General features: G+C 41.1%; 3 protein-coding genes across 3 annotated transcripts; 1 reads left to right on the forward strand and 2 right to left on the reverse strand.

Annotated features, from left to right (window-relative positions):
• Positions 1 to 114: 114 nt before the first annotated feature.
• On the reverse strand, positions 115 to 5,235 carry LOC112244622 (pyroglutamyl-peptidase 1). The gene is made up of 5 exons (XM_024412352.2): positions 4,575 to 5,235; positions 3,809 to 3,861; positions 3,235 to 3,351; positions 2,795 to 3,027; positions 115 to 2,473 (listed from the first exon to the last, which is right to left on the reverse strand). Exons 1-5 carry the CDS (start codon positions 4,603 to 4,605, stop codon positions 2,254 to 2,256), a joined length of 654 nt encoding a protein of 217 aa, XP_024268120.1. The 5' UTR covers positions 4,606 to 5,235; the 3' UTR covers positions 115 to 2,253.
• Positions 5,236 to 10,205: 4,970 nt separating this feature from the next.
• Positions 10,206 to 12,330, forward strand: LOC112244656 (transcription factor jun-D). Its single transcript, XM_024412387.2, has one exon. The coding sequence runs from the start codon at positions 10,459 to 10,461 to the stop codon at positions 11,362 to 11,364; it is 906 nt and encodes a 301-aa protein (XP_024268155.1). The 5' UTR covers positions 10,206 to 10,458; the 3' UTR covers positions 11,365 to 12,330.
• Positions 12,331 to 19,360, reverse strand: LOC112244657 (ras-related protein Rab-3A). The gene is made up of 5 exons (XM_024412388.1): positions 19,253 to 19,360; positions 17,406 to 17,630; positions 15,703 to 15,821; positions 15,377 to 15,501; positions 12,331 to 14,710 (listed from the first exon to the last, which is right to left on the reverse strand). Exons 2-5 carry the CDS (start codon positions 17,628 to 17,630, stop codon positions 14,520 to 14,522), a joined length of 660 nt encoding a protein of 219 aa, XP_024268156.1. The 5' UTR covers positions 19,253 to 19,360; the 3' UTR covers positions 12,331 to 14,519.
• Between the last annotated feature and the right edge of the window lie 1,165 nt (positions 19,361 to 20,525).

Genomic DNA, 20,525 nt, shown 5'->3' on the forward strand with positions numbered 1-20,525 from the left:
TAACCGCTTACCCTTTCCTGGTAATATTTTGTAAGTAAGATGACATTCATTCAAATTCTTTCCAATTGCAATAGATGTACATAATGAATTCATAGGAAGAAGAGCACATACTACTACAGGTTTACCAATAGTTATTTTACTTGGTATGGCTTAAGCTTATTGGCTTAAATTTTTCTTTAAGTGGTTTAATCACAGCATTAGACCATATTCTGAAGTAGAGAATACAGATACCAAAGACAAAATAAAAATGTCCATATCATTATTCATCACATTACAAATATTGATTGTATATGCAATAAATTACCTGAGATAATAACACATGGTTGAAGTACATTAATCAAAAAATATATTGTACACTATACAATATACTGATATTGTACAATTTCACAACAAATAATAAACACATGATGAGGGGGGCTAGAGATGGTAAAAGAAATGGCACGCTGCGTTGACCATTATGTCAAAGCGAGAGTGATTTATGAGGGGAATAAGGAACTAAAAAGGGAACTATTTAAAATAGTGAGAAAGAAGCAGGCAGTCAGTCATACAGCTGTCAGGACGATGTGGCTTAAAAGTACTGAATATCCAAAGATGGCTGCATTCCAAACACTTAAAAGACACACCCTCTCCCCTCAAACTTCTGATGACGTCCCATGACGTCTGACGAGTTTACACTTGTAGGGCAAGGGAGGAAGGAATTTTAAATGGACTGCCCTTGCCCGGAAATTCGTCACTCGTTCGTCCCGCGAATATTGTGTTTTTAGCCACCGGTAGCTTGTGGGTGCTTTATATGCGCTACAGTCAATTATGATTGCATGTCTACTTATATTAACTATATAGTTATTAATATACGCTTACTGTATGATAGCTAGCAAATTAATTAGCTTAACTAACGTTAGCCTGCCTAGCTGGAACTTCTGATGAAGGAACATGTTTTATTTATACAATTTCCAAAAAGCTATCCAAACAAAAACATAATTACTTTTACGTGACGCGAATTGATTTATGGGGCGTTTCAAGCCCCGAAGTGAACATAATTGTACACTCGCAAAATCTTATCAAAAACGAGGGCTGAGGGATTTACGTTGCGAACTTCCCTTGCTTTGGCTAATCATTTCGACCGACGACCAAGATGGCCGCAGGGATTACTCCAAGGGCATTGCATAAAGTGAGGATAGTGGACTAGGGTGTGTCTTTTATGGGTTTAAAACGTAGCCAATGGTTCTCTCATCTACAGCATCATTTATTGGACCATTACAGTGTGTCGTCTTGTGTTGCTGCTATGCTGTTGTTGTTTTAGGCCTCTCTTTATGTAGCGTTGTCTCTCTTGTCGTGATGTGTGTTTTGTCCAATATTTTATTTTTAATCCCATCCCCATCTCCGCAGGAGGTCATTTGGTAGGCTGTCATTGTAAATAAGAATTTGTTCTTAACTGACTTTCCTTGTTAAATAAAGATTAAATACAATTTTAAAAAACAGTTTCTTTGTGAAATACAGTCAAATAACAACACCTAGAGCCATTGATATAATATACGTGTATACCGGAGGAGGCTCGGCTCATTGTAGTGGTTGGAATGGAATCAATGGAACGAGTCAAACACGCTGTTTCCAAGTGTTTGGTACCATTCAATTGATTCCATTCCAACCATTAAAATGAGCCTGTCCTCCTATAGCTCCTCCCACCAGCCTACCCGGATGGATACATCCATTGCTCTGCCTATTCTCATTCATATACTCATTCATATACTCTCCCTTTCTCTAGTTCAGGGGGAGTGCTGATAGCCCTCGCTTTAGCTACTGCTTAGTGGGGTATCAGTTGTATCTGTCCTTAAAGTTAGAATCCTTAGATGCTACATACATTTTTGGACTTGTGCTATATAACCATTGATTCTTGACGAATACAACGTATGAATGCCTCATGAGCTTAGTTCAAATTTCATACACCATCAGAACCCATAATATAAGCTTGTTGTACTCCAATGTTTGTAAATGTAAACAAACACTGTATAGCCTCAAAACATGGTTAAAACTATCATTTTGAAATCATGGATGGTCAGTCCGTGAATATAGCTCTGTCTATGAATTTGAGAGTGGTTACATTTCTTCCGGCCCATCCCTCAGGTTTTTACCAAAACAGAGGCAGGGTCACCACTTTGTTATTGTTTCAATTAAGGATTCCAGCTTTAAGTGCTTTATCTGTCCATTGGGGACAGGAGCAGTGAGTTGAGGACAGAGGTCACCGGAAGTCATTCTTTAGTGAGCATGCTGATGGTGCTGGTGGCTGCAGTGGTGGTGGTCATGGTCATCATCCTCAGATTGACCCACAAGCTCCAGCATCTCCCCCACTACGGCCTGCAAGGCTCTGCCTAGGTCCTGGGCACTGTAGGGCTTCTCTAGTGGAGGAACGTGCACAAACGCTGACCTGCCCTTCCCCAGGTACAGCGACGTGTAGTAGGTGTAGTCACACAGGTATCTGACCGGATCAAAAGGTTAAGTTAGGGTTAAAGAGACAACAGAAGACATTAGCTTTTATCAGAATCAATGGATTTGCCATTTAGGTAAATGAGATTTCTGAAGTGGCAACTTCAGATTACAAAAGGGACAGACCACCCACATTATTATATAACATCTTATCACTACCTAGAAAGTATGCTACAATTAAAGATCATAGATAGGATACATTTGTAATTTGTGTGAACATTCCCTTTAATGTAGTTTCATTGAAAAAAGTATGAGATCATAAATAGTGGTATGTGACTGGTTGAATGAGAGTAGAGTCGAACACAGCACTCACCGGCCTGCATCCTTTGATACTGACACTGCCACGCCAAGCCTTGAGGAGTTGACCCTCTTGCAGACTAGGTCCATGTCTATGACTGAATCGATGCAGTCAGGACCACCGTCCATGCAACACTGAGAGTCTGGATAGAAGCTGCAGTTGTCCACCCGCTTGTAGCCGTGGTTGTGTCCACATTTCTCCAGGGTGACTGTGGTGGCTATCCCAGAGACCCCGACATGGACCACCAACTGTTGACCCACGGAGAAGAGAATGTGTGTTAAATGTAGCCACTGTTATACCAATAGAGACTCTACATCATATTTCAAACTGTAGCCTAAATGTCATACAGTAAGGGTGCACCTGTCGAACACTATTACTAATGCCTTTTACCATGCAGTAAAAAAAGATATTGTGAGGAACAACACTTGACATTTGCTGTGACTCCCTGTGGCTACCTGTGGCTGATGCTGTTTCCATAGAGATGGCAGTAAACTCTGAACTGCCTGGTACTCCACTGGCACCTCACAGACATATAGGTCCACACTCTGACCCAAGCCCAACCGCTCCAGTTCCTGTACACAGAGGAAACAGGAAGTGTGTAAGGAACCACAAACCCTATTTAATTAGATAAAGCTTTATTTTTCCTTTTGAGGCATTTGTTGTGCCTCAAGGTTGTAAAAATCAGTTGCCTTTACACCTGTTGTGATAACACTAATTACTATAGTGACAACATTGCATTCATACATTGTTAAATAGTGAAAAGTGATTACTTATTCATTATTAAGTCATTAAGCATTTGCCTTTACGACAGAAGTGCTAAAGCAGATCATTCCTTTTTCCACTTGTGTATTAACATGAAACACTTATATCCATTAGTCCCTACTATGCAATGAAGTAATTATTCTTAAATGTCATGTAATGTGATACAATTTTGTGTTACTACTCATGTGGAAATCAATGTAAGGTGTTGCCAATAAGAATAGACCTCTTAATAATGCACCATACAGAACACGCAACAAACTCACTTACCTGCACTGCCACCCAGCTAGCATTCACGGTGTGATCGCCAAAAGGTTCAAACCCTAAAAAATATAGATGATATTGATAGCCTTTTAAGTCCTCGCCTAGTAACACCAGTATACACCAATGACACATTACATTTTTATAGCTGCTTATCATTCTACCCCTATCTAAATGAAAGTCACAATAATCTTAGTTCGAAAGTCTAACGGACATCTCAAGTTAAATATTATCTATTACAGCAGCTGACATGTATAATCAATTGTAACACAATATATGCAAATGAGTGCATGGGTTTTATAGATGAGGTGACACTATACTATAATTTCCATTTAAGTTATATCGGGGGAGAAGAGTAGGTTAAGAATATGCTTCTTGTCAGCACGAATTTAGCCAGCATCATTCTCAATAGTATCACAATAATATCACGACAAGGCAAACATGTACCCATAAATGGCTGAATGGCTACAACGATCCACAAATGGCTACATTATCGCCTCTGACTTGATCTGTCTGTAATAGGTTGGTCTGCCTCAACATTACAATTCATACATTTCAACCTGACAGACAGGCTTTGTGAATGTAAGATGAAGATGCACAATACTGTACAGTAGACGGTCAGTAGTTGTATAGTAGTTGAGGAACAATGTCGTTTTCAAGATGACACAATATACAAGTAATTCCAATCTTTAATAGTTAGGCAACTCATTTTAATCAAAAGTTTCTAGAGAACTGACAGCAAACTAAGACAGTATAGGCTACATAAATCACTTACCTGTCACTATTACCGTCCTTTTAGTCGCCATTATTTGTGAGTTATAGTAAATTCTGCAAGAATGTAACGTTAATCTACTCTTTTTCAACCCTGATGAGTTGAGAATTCCTCCTCGATTCTCTTCCGCTATCTATTCATTCTTTTTGCAAGAGCTCGAGCGAGCGTTCTCGGTTTCTTCCAGTCCTTCTACGCTGTTGACAACACTACTCTATACCTCAACATCCAGCCACCTATCGCCACCTACTGCAATGGAATTCATGCTCAGCGCATGAGCTCATTTATTTGACAAATTCAACCTTTTGTTGAAATTACATAATATAACCGATGTGAAATGTCTAGCTAGTTAGCGGTGTACACTAGTTAGCGTTTAATCGGCGACGTCACTCGCTCTGAGACTGAAGAAGTTGTTTTCCTTAATTCCGTACGGGCCGTGGCTTTTGTGGAGCGAGAGGTAGCTATGCTTCGTGGGTGACCGATATCTGTGTGTTTCGAGGGTTCCTGGTTCGAGGTTGGGTTGAGGAATGGAAGCAAATATTTATATTGATGCTGTTGATCAGGATAAATTAGTTGGGCTCTGCCAAAGATGATCTATTATATTGACAAGATAGCCCAGTGACCACTCTAACAATGGAAATACATGTCCTCAATAGTCCACAGTATGAGTCATAATACCCATGAAGCCTAGCGGTCAAACGGAAATGGTTCCAATAATTTGTCCACCATTCATTTTCACCCATAGGGGATTTTAGAAGCACTTAAAATAAGGGCTGCGTTTCGTGTAGGCTTTCCCCGGAGTGACATTTTGATAACCATGTACCGTTCTCTAGGACAAGGTGACTTTTATCAATATATTCGTCTGTATTTACCCCACCATAATGAAATGCTAATTAGCTGCTAATGTGGCTATCATAAAGAACTACAAATGCCATGATGATCTGGACGAGACTGCCGAATCTATAGGCAAAAGTTAATCCAGAGATTCTTACCATCTAATGTTAGCTAAGTTTAGTAATTAATAAATTGGCTACATTTCTTTAAATGCACAATTCTGTCTAGTGCAAGTTTTAAATTGACACAATAACTGTTAGCGAAGGTATCAGCTAGAGATGACATGCAGGAGCTTGCAGGGATTTGTAGTTTTGCATGATGTGTACTTTGGTGCTAATTAGCATTTTTGAATCTGAGAGTTAATAGAGCTGAATATATTAATAAAAGTAACCTTTTCCAAGAGAGATTTATATCGTTATCAAAATGTCACGCCAGGGTAAGCCTACACAAAACTGAGCCCTTATTTTAAGTGTTTCTAAAATCCCCTTTGGGAAAAATTAATGGTGGAAAAATGACTGGAACCATTTCCCTATTTGAATGCTAGGTTTTATGGGTACTATGACTCTTCCACTGTAGGGCTCTATGATTTAAATGCAGGCAAGATCAAGTGGGACCATTCTAACCAATGAGAGGGCAGATACGCATGTGAACAACAGGCACAACTAAGTCATTTTTCTCAAAGTTGCCACAATGCCACATGCATCCACTTATATCAGTACATTTGTAACAGCCTAAACATTACTAAACATATTTTATTTTGTTTCTTTACCCCCTTTTTCTCCCCAATTGAGATCCTGTCTCATCGCTGCAACTCCCCTATGGGTTCATGAGTCCTTCAAAACACACCCCTTAACACCTGCCCGCTTAACCCGAAAGCCAGCCTCACCAATGTGTCGAAAGGAAACACTGTTCAACTGACAACCAAAGTTAGCCTGCAGGCGCCCAGCCCACCACAAAAGTGTGATGAGCCAAGTAAAGCCTCCACGGCCAAACCCTCCCCTAACCCAGACGATGCTGGGCCAATTCTGTGCCGACACAACCCAGGGTAGAACCCGGGTCTATAGTGACACCTCAAGCACCACGATACCTTCTATTAGATCAAATAAGCCTCATGTAATTTGACACTCTCATAGACCTCCATACAAAAAATGTCTTATCTCATGAGGACAGACTTTGGGCGGAGTAAATCCTTTCTCTTCGCCTTTTCCTCTCTGGCTTCCCCAGCTGCTGGGATTGCTGCGGAGAAGGTGGAGGTCAAAGAGGGGTGAGTGTAACCGATGTGAAATGCCTAGCTAGTTAGCGGTGTCCAATAGTAGCGTTCAATCGGCGTCTTCTCTATTGAGACCTTGAAGTACATATTGATACATTTTTAAAGGCTTTCCAAAGCCATAAGATGGTACGTTTTAATAAATACATTTTTGTTTATTTGGCCTTTCAATTCTTATGTTCAGACTCAGATTTATTTCCCCCATGCATTTATAATTGCTTTATTTGGTAACATTGACACTTTGCCTATAATAAAATCAAATGTTTTCCCAACTCGCAAAATTGGGACAGCTTCAGCAGAATTTAGCAATCCCAGCTGTAGAGGCCTTTAAAGTCATAGCACCTGGTAGGGTATTCATTGTGTCAGCTATTGTACACTTCAGTACAAGCTGTAAATGCTGTTATGTCTCACTTTAACTCTCATCTTAGCTTTATCACATTTCTGTAAAGCAAGAAATAAATCAGTAAAATATATATAATGAAAAACATTTGTATACATTTGTATTATGTTGAAATACTCTTTAAAACCATCTGGGTTGGTGTTTATGTTTTCATAAAGGCATTCCCATTTTGATATCTGTTCACCACAACAACTTATGGTTTGTATTCAGTCCACACCCCTGTTTCAGGACATGACTCATACGTTCTAGCCACTGCCTTCTGAATGCCTGATTCTAAATGTCATGGTGAATATGGATAGAAAATAAAAGGCAGTTGTTTCTGTCAAAATAGGAAGCTTTTTGTTGGGGTTTGTTTTTAATGTGCTGTGAAGGAAGGTGCAATCTATTCCAAAAAAGAGACATCAAAGGGAGATGACTTCACTAATGGAACATCTTTCAATTGATGACATCCTAACCATATGTATCTTGAATTAATTCTATTCTACAAAATCTGATTTTCCCTGAACAAAGCATCAAAGGCTATTTAATACACCATATACAAAATGCTGGAAGATGTATATCTGAATATTGATGCCCACCTATAAACACACCACACACACATTGCGATCCCCCCATCCACCACCCTTGCATCGTGCACTGCAGTCTTCAACAACCTCAAACCCCTTCCCCCAATCATTCACCTGCTTTTGCGTCACAGCCTATGTCAACATTGCCATGGAAACAAATGATGCCCTTGCTATTCTGTGGTGTTGATGCAGACAGTACATCTTCCCTTCCTACGGGGGGTTATTGGCTATTATGCCTGCCTAGTACCACCCACTGTGCTGGGCTATTCATAGCAATAGCAGACAGCCATCACCGTTTGGGGCTTTCTGTTCCGAGGTGGTAGATCTCTCATGCCTTAACCAGCAGATGTCTGATATTTCTGGGCAGATACTCTATATATACAAAGTATGTGGGCACCTCTTCAAATTAGTGGATTCTGCGATTTCAGCCACACCCGTTGCTGACAGTTATATAAAATCGAACACACAGCCATGCAATCTCCATAGACAAACATTGACAGTAAAATGGCCTTACTGAAGAGCTCAGTGACTTTCAGTGTGGCACGGTCATAGGATGCCACCTTTCCAACAAGTCAGTTCATTACATTTCTGCACTGCTAGAGCTGCCCAGGTCAACTGTAAGTGCTGTTATGATGAAGTGGAAATGACTAGGAGCAACAACGGCTCAGCCACAAAGTGGTAGGCCACACAAGCTCACAGAACGTGACCACCGAGTACTGAAGTGCATAACGTGTAAAAACCATCTTTCCTCGGTTGCAACACTCACTACCGAGTTCCAAACTGCCTCTGGAAGAAACATCAGCACAATAAATGTTCGTCGGGAGCTTCATGAAATGGGTTTCCATGACCGAATAGCTGCACACAAGCCTAAGATCACCAAGAGTCGGCTAGAGTGGTGTAAAGCTCGAAGCCATTGGACTCTGGAGCAGTGGAAACGCATTCTCTGGAGTGATGAATCACGCTTCACCATCTGGCAACGTGACAGATGAATCTGGGTTTGGTGGATGCCAGGAGAGCGCTACCTGCCCAAATGCAAAGTGCTAACTATAAAGTTTGGTTGAAGAAGAATAATGGTCTGGGGTTGATTTTTATGGTTCGGGCTAGATCTGAAAGGAAATCTTAACGCTACAGCATACAATGACGTTCTGGACGATTCTGTGCTTCCAACTTTGAGGCAACAGTTTGGGGAAGGCCCTTTCCTGTTTCAGCATGACAATGCCCCCCTGCACAAAGCGAGAACTTGACTGGCATGCACAGAGCCCTGGCCTCAACCCCATCGAACACCTTTGGGATGATTTGGAACGCCGACTGCGAGCCAGGCCTAATCGCCCCATATTGAGTTGCACTCCCTTTGGCCCTCAGAACATCCTCAATTCTACAAGGTGTCAAAAGCGTTCCACAGGGATGCTGGCCTATGTTGACTCCAATGCTTATCACAGCTGTGTCAAGCTGGCTGGATGTCCTTTTGGTGGTGGACCATTCTTGATACACACTGGAAAACCCAGCAGCGTTGCAGTTCTTGACACACTCAATCCGGTGGACCTGGCACCTACCTCCATACCCCATGCAAAGGCACTTAAATCACCCTGTGAATGGCACACATACACAATCCATATCTCAATTGTCTCAAGGCCTAAAAATACTTCTTTATCCTGTCTCCTCTCCTTCATCTACACTGACTGAAGTTGATTTAACAAGTGACATCAGTAAGGGATCATTGCTTTCCTCAATTCACCTGGTCAGTCTGTCATGGAAAGAATGGGTGTTTTGTACTCAGTGTATAGGCTACTAACCATTCTAAGAATTTTGAGTTGAGTTCTTTGTCAAACATTGGCTTCTAAAAAACAGCATGGTTTCCTTATCCCTCTGCAGTATCTCCTTCCTCATTTATGTTAAAACATACTGGTAATTACTTCCCCAATAAACCACCTCTTAGTTTATTTGCACCAAGCTGTGCAATCTCTATTAGAAATGTGTTTGGATCGGAAGACACAGTATTAAACGACTAATGTCAGCAATTTGAGGTCAAATGTTTCCATTCAGTGACTGACTGCATACCTATGATTCCTGAGCCCATGTTTTTGTGCCTTGACTTGCTACAATGTATCCCCAGATGTATCTTAGTCTACTTTGTCATCATATATCCTAAACTGGACAGAACTGTGAGAATGTCTGGAATTGTAACCAAAATAGATCACTTGCAATGAAGAATAGACTGACACAATGACACACACACGTTTGTGGCTGATAAATGTTTATACGTGTGTTCATTCACATACAGCTGTCAAGTTGGCGTGGGAACATTGTCTAAGTTCCTCTAAAGACTGGACTAGTCAAGATAGCTGAAGAAACCTTATGTGCCCCTCCCTAGTTTCTTTTGGCGACCCTGAGCGTTCTATTTTATGACATCAAACCACAATGCACCGCACTGTTTGCAGTTTACCTAAAGTCTCCATGGCAATATGGATTGGTTCGGCCCCTTATTTAAATCAGACCGGAAACGAACGTCATTTTGGGCCAATCTTAGCGCGCTAAAGTGACATAATGGAATTTTTAGGGGTAAAAAACAAGCAGAGGGTTGGGTGTACGCATACCAGTTGTGCCATCTGTGAAAAGAGTTCATACGGGCGAGAAGAACAGGAAAAGCCAAGCCACGACTATTGTTTTAGCCTCAGGGGTACAGGTAAAGGGGAACCAGAGTTTGAAGATAGGAAAAATACAGGAAACTGTAACCTGAACTGTGTGTTTTATTGCCGGAGTTTAACGGTTGAATCGCCTTAGTTTATGCGTAAACCTCAACATACCCTCGTGTGAGGGGTTAGAATGGAAACAACCCTCTACCCTTGTAATGTGTTGAATACTCGAGGGATTTCAAGACTCTATTCCTACAACAGCATGATGAAGAAAGAAATTAGTCTAAACCTGGATGACCAAAGCTCGATTCTGAAACCGAATCTCCGGGACGCAGAGGGAATTCTGAACTCCCCGGACTTGGGACTCTTGAAATTGGCGACTCCGGACCTTGAACGATTGATTATCCAATCGAATGGAATGGTTACCACGATCCCAACCTCTCAGTTCCTCTACCCAAAGTCAGCCAGTGACGAACAGGAATTTGCCGAAGGCTTCGTGAAGGCGCTTGAGGATCTTCACAAGCAGAACCAGCTGAGCGAGGGGACGTGCGTACCGCCGGACAGACTGGACCTTATCAGCTCCAACGCAGCCCCAATCGGCTTGCCGTCAGATCTGCCAGTGTACACGACGTTGAACGGCTATGGTAATAGCCCACTGGGCAGCACAGTGAATTATTCCACGGATACAATTCCATTCCCACCACCACCTTCTCATCTGATGAGCGCGCATCAACAGGCGGCTGCGGCGGCTCTGTCACGACTCCAGGCGTTGAAGGACGAGCCGCAGACGGTCCCCGACATGCAGTGCTTTGGAGATAGCCCGCCTTTGTCTCCTATTGACATGGACAACCAGGAGCGCATCAAAGCAGAGAGGAAAAAGCTGCGCAACAGAATAGCGGCGTCCAAGTGCCGCAAAAGAAAACTGGAGAGAATATCACGTCTTGAAGACAAGGTCAAAAACCTTAAGACACAGAACACTGAACTGGCCTCCACAGCCAGTGTGCTTAGAGAGCAAGTGGCCCAGTTGAAACAAAAGGTTATGAACCATGTCAGTAATGGATGTCAACTTCTCCAAAACCAAGATCAAGCTTACTAGAGGACAATGTAGGCCTATGAGGTACCCACCACCATGGGGTTCGTTATCCTTTGGGGATATGGACTAACTGAAACCCAGTAGGCTATTTGCCTGTTCTAATAGAATACAAACTCATTGCTGAAAATCCATTAGAACTGGAACACTATGGGTCTCTCTTAAAAAATGTGGCTAACAGACTCATTTTGCTGCCCTCTTCAGAGGAAAATGCACTATCAGCTCTCCAATGGACAATAATACATAGCCGAACAAGGATAGCATTATCTGCATGTAAACTGGACAATCTCAATGAGTGCACCTAAAAACCAGAATGTCAGTGAGCGCATGTCATCCACTGTGTAATATATAATGCCTTACTTGTTTACAAGCACTTATTTACCAATGACAAATGTATATTTTATTTACTAAAACATGTCTTATTTTGCATACTGTCTTTTATATTTTCTGCAAATATGAATTGTGCATGTCTTGTAAGCTCGTGTTGGCTACAGTAATTTAATGTTGTGCAACTCTGTGTATCTGTCGCTATCCATGAATGTAGCCTTCGTTGTTGGCCCTATGTAGCCATTTTGAACGGGATTTGACCTCTCAATGCTGTTTTATTAAATTCTATGAATTGTTTATTCTGTTGTCAAATGTTGTTGTGGACCAACTGTACTTTATTTCAGTTCCTGTCCTATTACACATTGTGCCAGCTATTTATTATAGCCTCTACCAGCAATGGATTAGTGTAGAATAGGTGCATATTGTTCCCCCCTATCCTGTTGTATTACAGGCTTTGTTACATTGAAATAAATAAAAAGGGGTAAAACCTGTAGGTAGCAGTGGAAGTCCTACACTATTATGCCACCTATTGGCTTGATGAGGGTAATACCATTGTCAGTTTGGGCCAAGACGCTACTGTACACCCAACACAAAAATGTGCCTCAAAGACAGATTTGAATAAATGTTGACTCATTTTTCACACAATGCTTTTATGTTTTGTTTATTAATTCCTTGTTTTATCAAACCTGGAGTTAGTGTTACAGCACAATTCACATGACTAAAACCCAAGAAAGAAACATTATTTACAGGGGGAAGATAGGATGGAGAGCTAAGAGAGAGCTAGCTGAATTGAATACATACCTAAATCAGAGGCAAGTTTACAGTTGTAGCGAAACACAATCAACAAAACTAAAGTTACCCAATGCAGTATAAATAATAGGATGTGATAAGTACTGATCCTACTTCGAACACTTTACCCTTTTTGAAAATTGCCACAGTGTAGGCATACATGCCAAATGCTTCTCTATCATTACTACAATATGACAGGCCTTTTATTCAGCCCTAAAAAATGTCTAAGTCTTGTCCTAGCGGGTGTCATTTTTGGAAAGACCTAAGCAAAGCTGTCTAAAGGGTCTGCTATGAGGGATCCTTGGGACATTGAAGTTGACATTTTAAAATGGTTACGTTCATGGTTAGGTAAGTGTTATGGTTAAAAGGTTAGGGTGCAGGTGCGGGTTAAGCTAAAGTTTAGTGCAGGGACGTCCCAAGGATCCCGGATAGCATAAACCCTGCCTAAATCCTTCTAGCAAACAGTATTTGTTAAAGACATGCTTTGTTGGCTGTTAATATTTTCCATCAAGGAGAACCAGGAGACTGGAATTTGACACAGTATTGCTCTGAGAGGAATACAGTATTTACACTAGCATTATTACACCCACACTAACGGCTTCATGGTTGGTTTAAAAACATGGACATAAGTATTTCCCATTGCAACAGCTCGTACATGATCAGGAGAACATACAGTAAAATGGATGTGTCTCAGTCTGGAGTATGTCAACACTTTAATTTCAATTTTGAACCAATCTTTTTTTCAATACTGATATAACCGTCTTTTTTAAACTGTGATAGTGCAGCCCGCAAACAACCTACGAAAAACCTACTTCATTAATAAATATACTGTGTATAAATATAGATGGCCGTGACAATGTCTTCATGTGCCCGAGTGCATTTCGTTTGGCTCTAGCTAGTTCTGTTTTCCTCATGTATATGCCAACAAGCAATTCTCTCTACACTGAAACAGCAAAATCACACAAACATGACATTGAACATGCTTTAAAAAAAAGTATTTCCTCCTCAAAAAATAAACAAACCACAGACTGCCAGACACCGGGAAGTGATTGGAACGTGATGTAGTATAAGGGTGCTGTACCCAGTGTCGTTCTGTGTGTGTGTGTTGTACACATGAATAAGAGGTAATTGTGCTGTAGAGAAGCAGTGTTATACACTGACGAGAAATTAGAAGCTTCATTTAACTGTTCTTCACACATGCTACGTTCTTAAAGCAAAACAAACCAGTTTGATTCAGAGGGGCGTGGCCCACAACAGCTTACAGAAGTTCCATGAAAAAAAAATTAAACACACACCTCTCACAATGCACAGATATGTATACATAAATATTGTAATTGTTTACTATTTGTTTATATATTTTCACATTTTAAAATGTATATTCATTAATGTCTGAACATTTATACATACTGTTCTCTTATACTTAAGACACCTTTATCCATCAATCAATATTCTCTATATCAAGGTTTGTGAGGGGGGGAAAATGAACAATAAATAAATAAATAAAAAATAAACAATAATAAGGACCAGTACTTAACACATCGTTTTCTTTTTCTTAAATTCCGCAATGAAAAAAATATTAGAAAATGACCATGACTGATAACCAATATGCATGGGATTTTGGTCGGAAATGTTCGAAAACACAATCTCATCCAATTTTTGTTATCACAAATTTGGACCATACCTCACTCACGCCAATGGATTTGGTGGCTTAATATGTTCTGTCACCAGCCAAATCGGGGACATATTAAAAAAAAAAAACAGCAAAGCTATCAACAGTAAACAGATAATCAGCAATGTGGCCCTTTGAAAAAAGTCAATCCTTTCAGGTTCGAGGCCGCAGTAAGGGGAGTGAGAGGAATGTGAACTTTGGACTTACAGTAGAACACCTATAGATAGACGGGGGACTGAAATACAGAATGGAGTTTTTCGGATTTTCAATCCAAACACAAACCCATCACAGACCTCTTCCACCAGCTGAGAAGGTTGTAGGAAGGGGGTGTGTGAGAGGTCAGGTGTGTGTGTGTGTGTTTTTGTGTATGGTGTGTTTAGCAAGCACAGTCCTGGTGGGGGCGTTCGGGCTGCTCGGTGAGCTGGGGCCCCTGTTTGGCCCCTGTGACGGCAGGGTCGGCGTTGTCCAGGCTCTCCGACATCTTCTCACAGATGATGTCCACCAGCCGCTCAAACGTCTGCTTCACGTTGATGTTGTCCTTGGCACTGCACTCAAAGTACTCAAAGCCTGCAGAGGAGAGGAAAGACAGATGTCTGATTAATTAAGAGACGTTCAAATCTAACGAGTGATGTGTACTTGTTGTAATCATCAACACTTGACATGAATTTGTCCATATATTGTTGCCCCAGAACTACTGTACACAGTAACTGCAGATGACCTTAAACCCGACCCTAGGCAACAGCGACTAGGATCAATGATGGACTCTTTATGACATAGATGAACTACATCGCTACTTTATTCGCACTGCTATGCTTTATCTTGGCCAGGTCGCAGTTGTAAATGAGAACTTCTTCTCAACTAGCCTACCTGGTTAAATAAAGGTGAAATAAAAAAATAATAATAAATACTAAATAGTATCTAGCAAGATTTGAGATCAGAGGTTATTTGAGTGCATTTCACAAGTGGCTAGTTTACATCAACTACCTTCAATCAAACAAAACAACTGCAACGGTTTTGGCCTGCAAACTTTGGTTTTGAATCGCCACATTCTGGCATGTCTGCCTCGTGATTTGTTGGTCGAGTTGTCAAACAAGAGCCTAGTCCCTATTGCCTACAGTCGGCTTTTAGAGACTACTGCAGTTTAGGAACATAAAACTAATTTTGTAGTGAAAGGAAACTGATAACTTGTTGCTGTTATATTACTGGGTAATTAAGTCCAGTGTTCCAACTCACCCAGTTGGTCAGAGAGCTGCCTGCCCCGGTCTGCTGCCACCACCCTCTCATCCTCCATGTCACACTTGTTTCCCACCAGCAGGACCTGGGCATTGTCCCATGAGTACGTCTTAATCTGGGTGGACCTGACACACATTAAAAACGGAGTTATATTAAGGTTCCTATCATAACTTCCCATACTGAACATGTTTAGTTGCGTGCATGGACCCTCATTCAAGCAGGCAAAGCAACTAACGCTTGATTGGTGCGGTCATCAAATTATTTAACTTTTGTAGAACATAAACACAATACACGGACAAACACGCTATTTCCCAGTGGACCCGTACCAGTCCTGCACGGCATTGAAAGAGTCCTCGTTGGTTATGTCATACATGAGCAGGAAGCCCATGGCTCCTCTGTAGTAGGCTGTGGTGATGGTCCTGTACCGCTCCTGGCCGGCAGTGTCCTGAGAGAAGCACACGTTATATCACACAATCAGTCATATCATACACACACACATACTCAGGCACAAAAATAGCCCTGCAATGTACTACCACATAAAATAATGCACTAAGTTTAACCTCCCATCTTTAAACATTGTAGTTGTGGAGAAAAAAAAGATACTAACTTTAATATTCCGTATGATGTCAGAAGTGTCAATTTAGAGCCAGCACACGTAGCAGTGCAGTATATCAGAGTAAGATTCTATTTTAAACAAGCAGTGAGATGGCAGTGCGATAGATACTCCAGTAACATAACACAGAGAGATGCAATAGCACCCAAAACCATTTTCTGATGTGTTTAAGCAGGTTTTATGGGCGTCACCAGGCCATAATGATGCTGCACATAGGAGAGACAGCAACGATAGACATTTTAGAAAATGAATCAAGGTCGATTTAGGAAAACTAGACATTTATCAGCATACATGTTTTTTTGGTTTCAGCGATGTTATAACGTCGAGACATGATCATATTCACAGGATCATATGAATAGAGTAAACCCACACTGACAGCATATAATCTTGATTTATTCCATACATGTCAAGCAGGATATAAATCAAGATAATATCTTGGGAGAGGGGATTTGCACACATTAATAAAATGCGCCTCGGATCTAGCAACTGAGAACACCGTTCAAATTTCAATAAAAACATGTAGATCTAGGTGAGCATGTCATCAAATCCTCAAATTACATGTTTCAAGATACAGTAATCATAATCCTTATAATATGAATATCCTTCTTGTGTATGAAGGTAGCACCCTAGATTTGAGCTGTGTGCACTGTTCCATAGCGAGGTCTACTCTGCTAAAAGGGGTGGATACAGATGACCCACCATGACACACGTAGTGTCACAACCAATCTTCTTCAGAACTAAACATATTTCTTACAGGAGCCACAGACAGAGACAGAGAGAGAGACTGGAGACACAAACCTCCTGCTAGTGTACCAATACTGCTCCTCTCCGCCCCCTCTGCTGTCATGCAGGAAAGTATAGGGGTCTGACTGGCCAAAATCCTAAACAAACACACCCTCTTAAAAAAAAAGCATAACTTTCAGGTCTAGCCTATTGTCATGGGATATTTCCCATACAGTTGTCCCCCCCATTACTTTATAGCCAACAAACTTGGAGAACTAGCCTACTTGCCAAGACCTTTGTGCTCATTCATATTTCACAAGGTAAAATAGTATTCACCAACCCTGGTCCTGGAACGCTACGTATGTTTTTGATCCAGTTCTAATACACCCGATCATGCTCTTGTCGAGCAGTTTATTCGTTGGATTAGGTGTGTTAAGTGCTTGGTTGAAACAAAAGCCTGCACACCTTGTACAATAGCTCTCCAGGACCAGGGTTGGGGATTAGATACCACAATGGTTGAATCTGTCATGTATGTTCTTCATCCAAACTAGCCGACTATATATCCGTTAGATGAGGTAAATGTGTAATTTGGTGTAGCGATCCTTTTAAAGCAAGAACACCCCTAATAACATAAATGAGCTAATTTGTGTTCAACAGAAGAATAATATAATTTAGTTACGGTCATTGTATTACCCAGATCTGCAGCTTGATCCTCTTGTCGTTTCTGTAGATGGTCTTCACCTTGAAGTCGATGCCCACCGTGCTGACAAAGGCCGGCGTGAATGAGTCGTCTGCGTAGCGAAACAGGAAGGAGGTCTTACCCACACTGCTGTTGCCAATGATCAGGATCTTGAACATGTAGTCAAAGTTCTGGTCTGAGGACTCCTTCTGTCCATAAGTGGCTGTTGCGGAAGCCATCTTTGGGGGGATAGAATGACGACAAATGTAATTCATGCCTTTGTTGCCCATTTAAAAATGTATATTTTTTATTCTGTCAAAATGGTAGATTTATCCATTTGCTTTGTCAACAATCTGAGGATTGTTTTTCAGAGAAATCCATGAGCACCTCTTTGGTAAATGTCTGAGGAAATGGGCAGGTAAGTAGACCTACCAAATGATTTTCACTCATGCTCACCCATATCCAACATCTACTTTCTCTATGAAAAATAGCTACATCGAAATAAGACAGTATGTTTTGACATCAAACCAATAACTATGGAGACATTTTCCTAATCGCTTCCAACGGCAGTGGTCAATAGAATGAGAATTATAATCTAACACCTCTCTGGGAAAGGGACAGACAACTATCAATAAAAACGGCAGTGAGTCAAATCATACTGATTGATGCTGACTATTTTCAATGAGCTGTAAAGCCTTTTAGTAAATGATTGACTTGAGATTAGTCACACCCTTCAAATGTATTCATCAAATAAAGAGAAGATGTTTAAAAAAAGAAGCCTAAAGCAATGTAATTTTGTGGAATGCTATGATATATCGTTTATTGATCCTAATGGTGGGGAGGACAAGCCTCTCCTGCTTTCAAATAAATGAATCCACTAAAGTACAGGATCAAAACTGATTGACCTCCATAACATTTCCATAACACTATCTTGAGAGGTGGGAGTCTTGGAAACATCTGTGTCCTGTAGCGCTGTATAGTCAGCTCCTGCACATTCTAGTGCGCATATAAGGTTTAAACAGAAAAACGATACTGTAATAATCTTTATCATGCATAGTAAAGCAATGTAATGAAAACAACATTTTGTTATAAATAAATGTAGATAGTCATTGCTTACATTGCCTGGACATTTCAGACAGTAAAATCGCCAAGATAAAGAAGGCGGAAACCGCAGGGCTTAGGCTAAGCATCGGCTAACCCATCTATGGCTGGGTGTTTTGAAAATAGATTTTAGCGCATGTTGTATACTTGAATGGACAGGGACATGCAGTTACATCAGGCGGTTTGACTTGACATTTGCTATACAATGTACGTAGATACTTGTATTTACATGGGTAAGCGGTCTTGGTCACAGGGAGATCAATTAAGCAATTGGGTCACCATTGTTCAGCTAGCTATCTAGCTAGTTTGACGCCTATCTTTATAGCCAGCCAGCCAGTTGCTGCTGCTTTCCTCAAGATTGCTAGTGGGCTCGAATGGCTCGCGCACCATTCAATGGGGGGAAAAACATTTCGAAACATGTTTATTTCCCAAATAACAGTTGCTCTTGGTCATTCAATATGATTTCTGTTGTAATGGCAGGAAACCTACGCTATATTATTTTTAAACAGCCGCATTGACAGCATAAACATCAGTTCATCCAATAAAACATACACGGCTCCCTGCAATTAGGCTTAGCTAGCATACTAGGCTAGCGAAGCATTCCAGCCTCGCTATATGTCAAATGAAGGTTACTCTTCCTTATTTCTCAAATAAATTGTCCCTCTCCACTTTTTGATTTACATCTAGAAACATAATCTAACCCTTTCTAGTGCTATCATTTCTTTAAATGACTCGCAAAATAATACCGCTTGCGGCTTACCGTGAAAAGCCTGTTTTTATCTGCAGCGCTATTGCAGCAGTACCCAGTATCGCACCTGCAGAACCTTGGGCGTCACTTGATTGCCTGTCACCGAAGGGCGGGCTCAGAGTAGTGCTAGAGGATGACTGACAGTCTTTTAAACCAATCGAGACTGTTTAAGGTCGCTGAGCGTTCTAGGGCCTACCCCAATACCTCTCTCATTATTGAGGGGACTAGTTATGGATAAAGGTAAAAATCGATTGTCATCAAACTGTACAATAATTTTTTCATGAATCATAAAAAACATGTTTCCACCTATCCCTTTGCTAGTAGGACTGTATTTAGAATGATTGTCTTATGTTTTTAGCTTTATTTAACGAGGCAAGTCAGTTAAGAACAAATTCTTATTTTCAATGATGGCCTAGGAACAGTGGGTTAACTGCCTTGTTCAGGGGCAGAATGACAGACCTGTACCTTGTCAGCTCGGGGATTTGATCTGGCAACCTTTTGGTTACTAGTTTGATGCTCTAACCACTAGGTCATGCTGCCGCACCGTCTTATTGAAATACGTTCAGATAACAATATGTCATCTGATTTGTGTTGAAAAAAACATGCATATCATTGTAGCATTCCATGGTCAACGTTATTCCCAATAAACATCCATGATGTCAAAAGCATGTAGACTTCTTTATTGGCAAGGTGGACAGGCGTACAGGTACAGTAAGAGCGTTGAAACCCATAGTAAACAGTTGTGTTTAGATTGTCGAGACTGCAGACTGAATAGTTCTGGTCTGGAGAAAAACATAGGAACAATGTGCCTGAAACAAGGAGGAATCTCCTACTCTACTGATGCTATCTAGAAAACATAGATAGAACTACTGTTCCCTGAAGGAGGGAACAAGGTATAACATGTTATAGGGGGTCAACCAATCCTATTCACCTGAAGCAAACTGAAATCAAACCCAACGGGCCAATTAATGCAGAGCCCGCCCTCAGAAGCCCCACCTCCCTGGCTATAATATGAGGACTCGCATACACTTCCTAAATTCAGTACTGCTCTTCAGCGAGCCCAAACCTCCTGATGGCGTGGGGTCAAAATAGGTTATACCTTGTTCACTCCTTCAGGGAACAGTAGTTATATTCATAACTGTACATTCCCTTTCAGTCGGTCACTCGGTATAACACACTATGGGTACTTTCAATCATGCTCCAAGCCGGCTCAGAGGGTACCACACAACAGCCCAAGCACACACACAGCTTCCACCGGCTGCAAAATGGGTTTACAGAAGTCACC

Source organism: Oncorhynchus tshawytscha, linkage group LG28 (assembly GCF_018296145.1).
Source record: "Oncorhynchus tshawytscha isolate Ot180627B linkage group LG28, Otsh_v2.0, whole genome shotgun sequence".
NCBI classification, from domain to species: domain Eukaryota; kingdom Metazoa; phylum Chordata; class Actinopteri; order Salmoniformes; family Salmonidae; genus Oncorhynchus; species Oncorhynchus tshawytscha.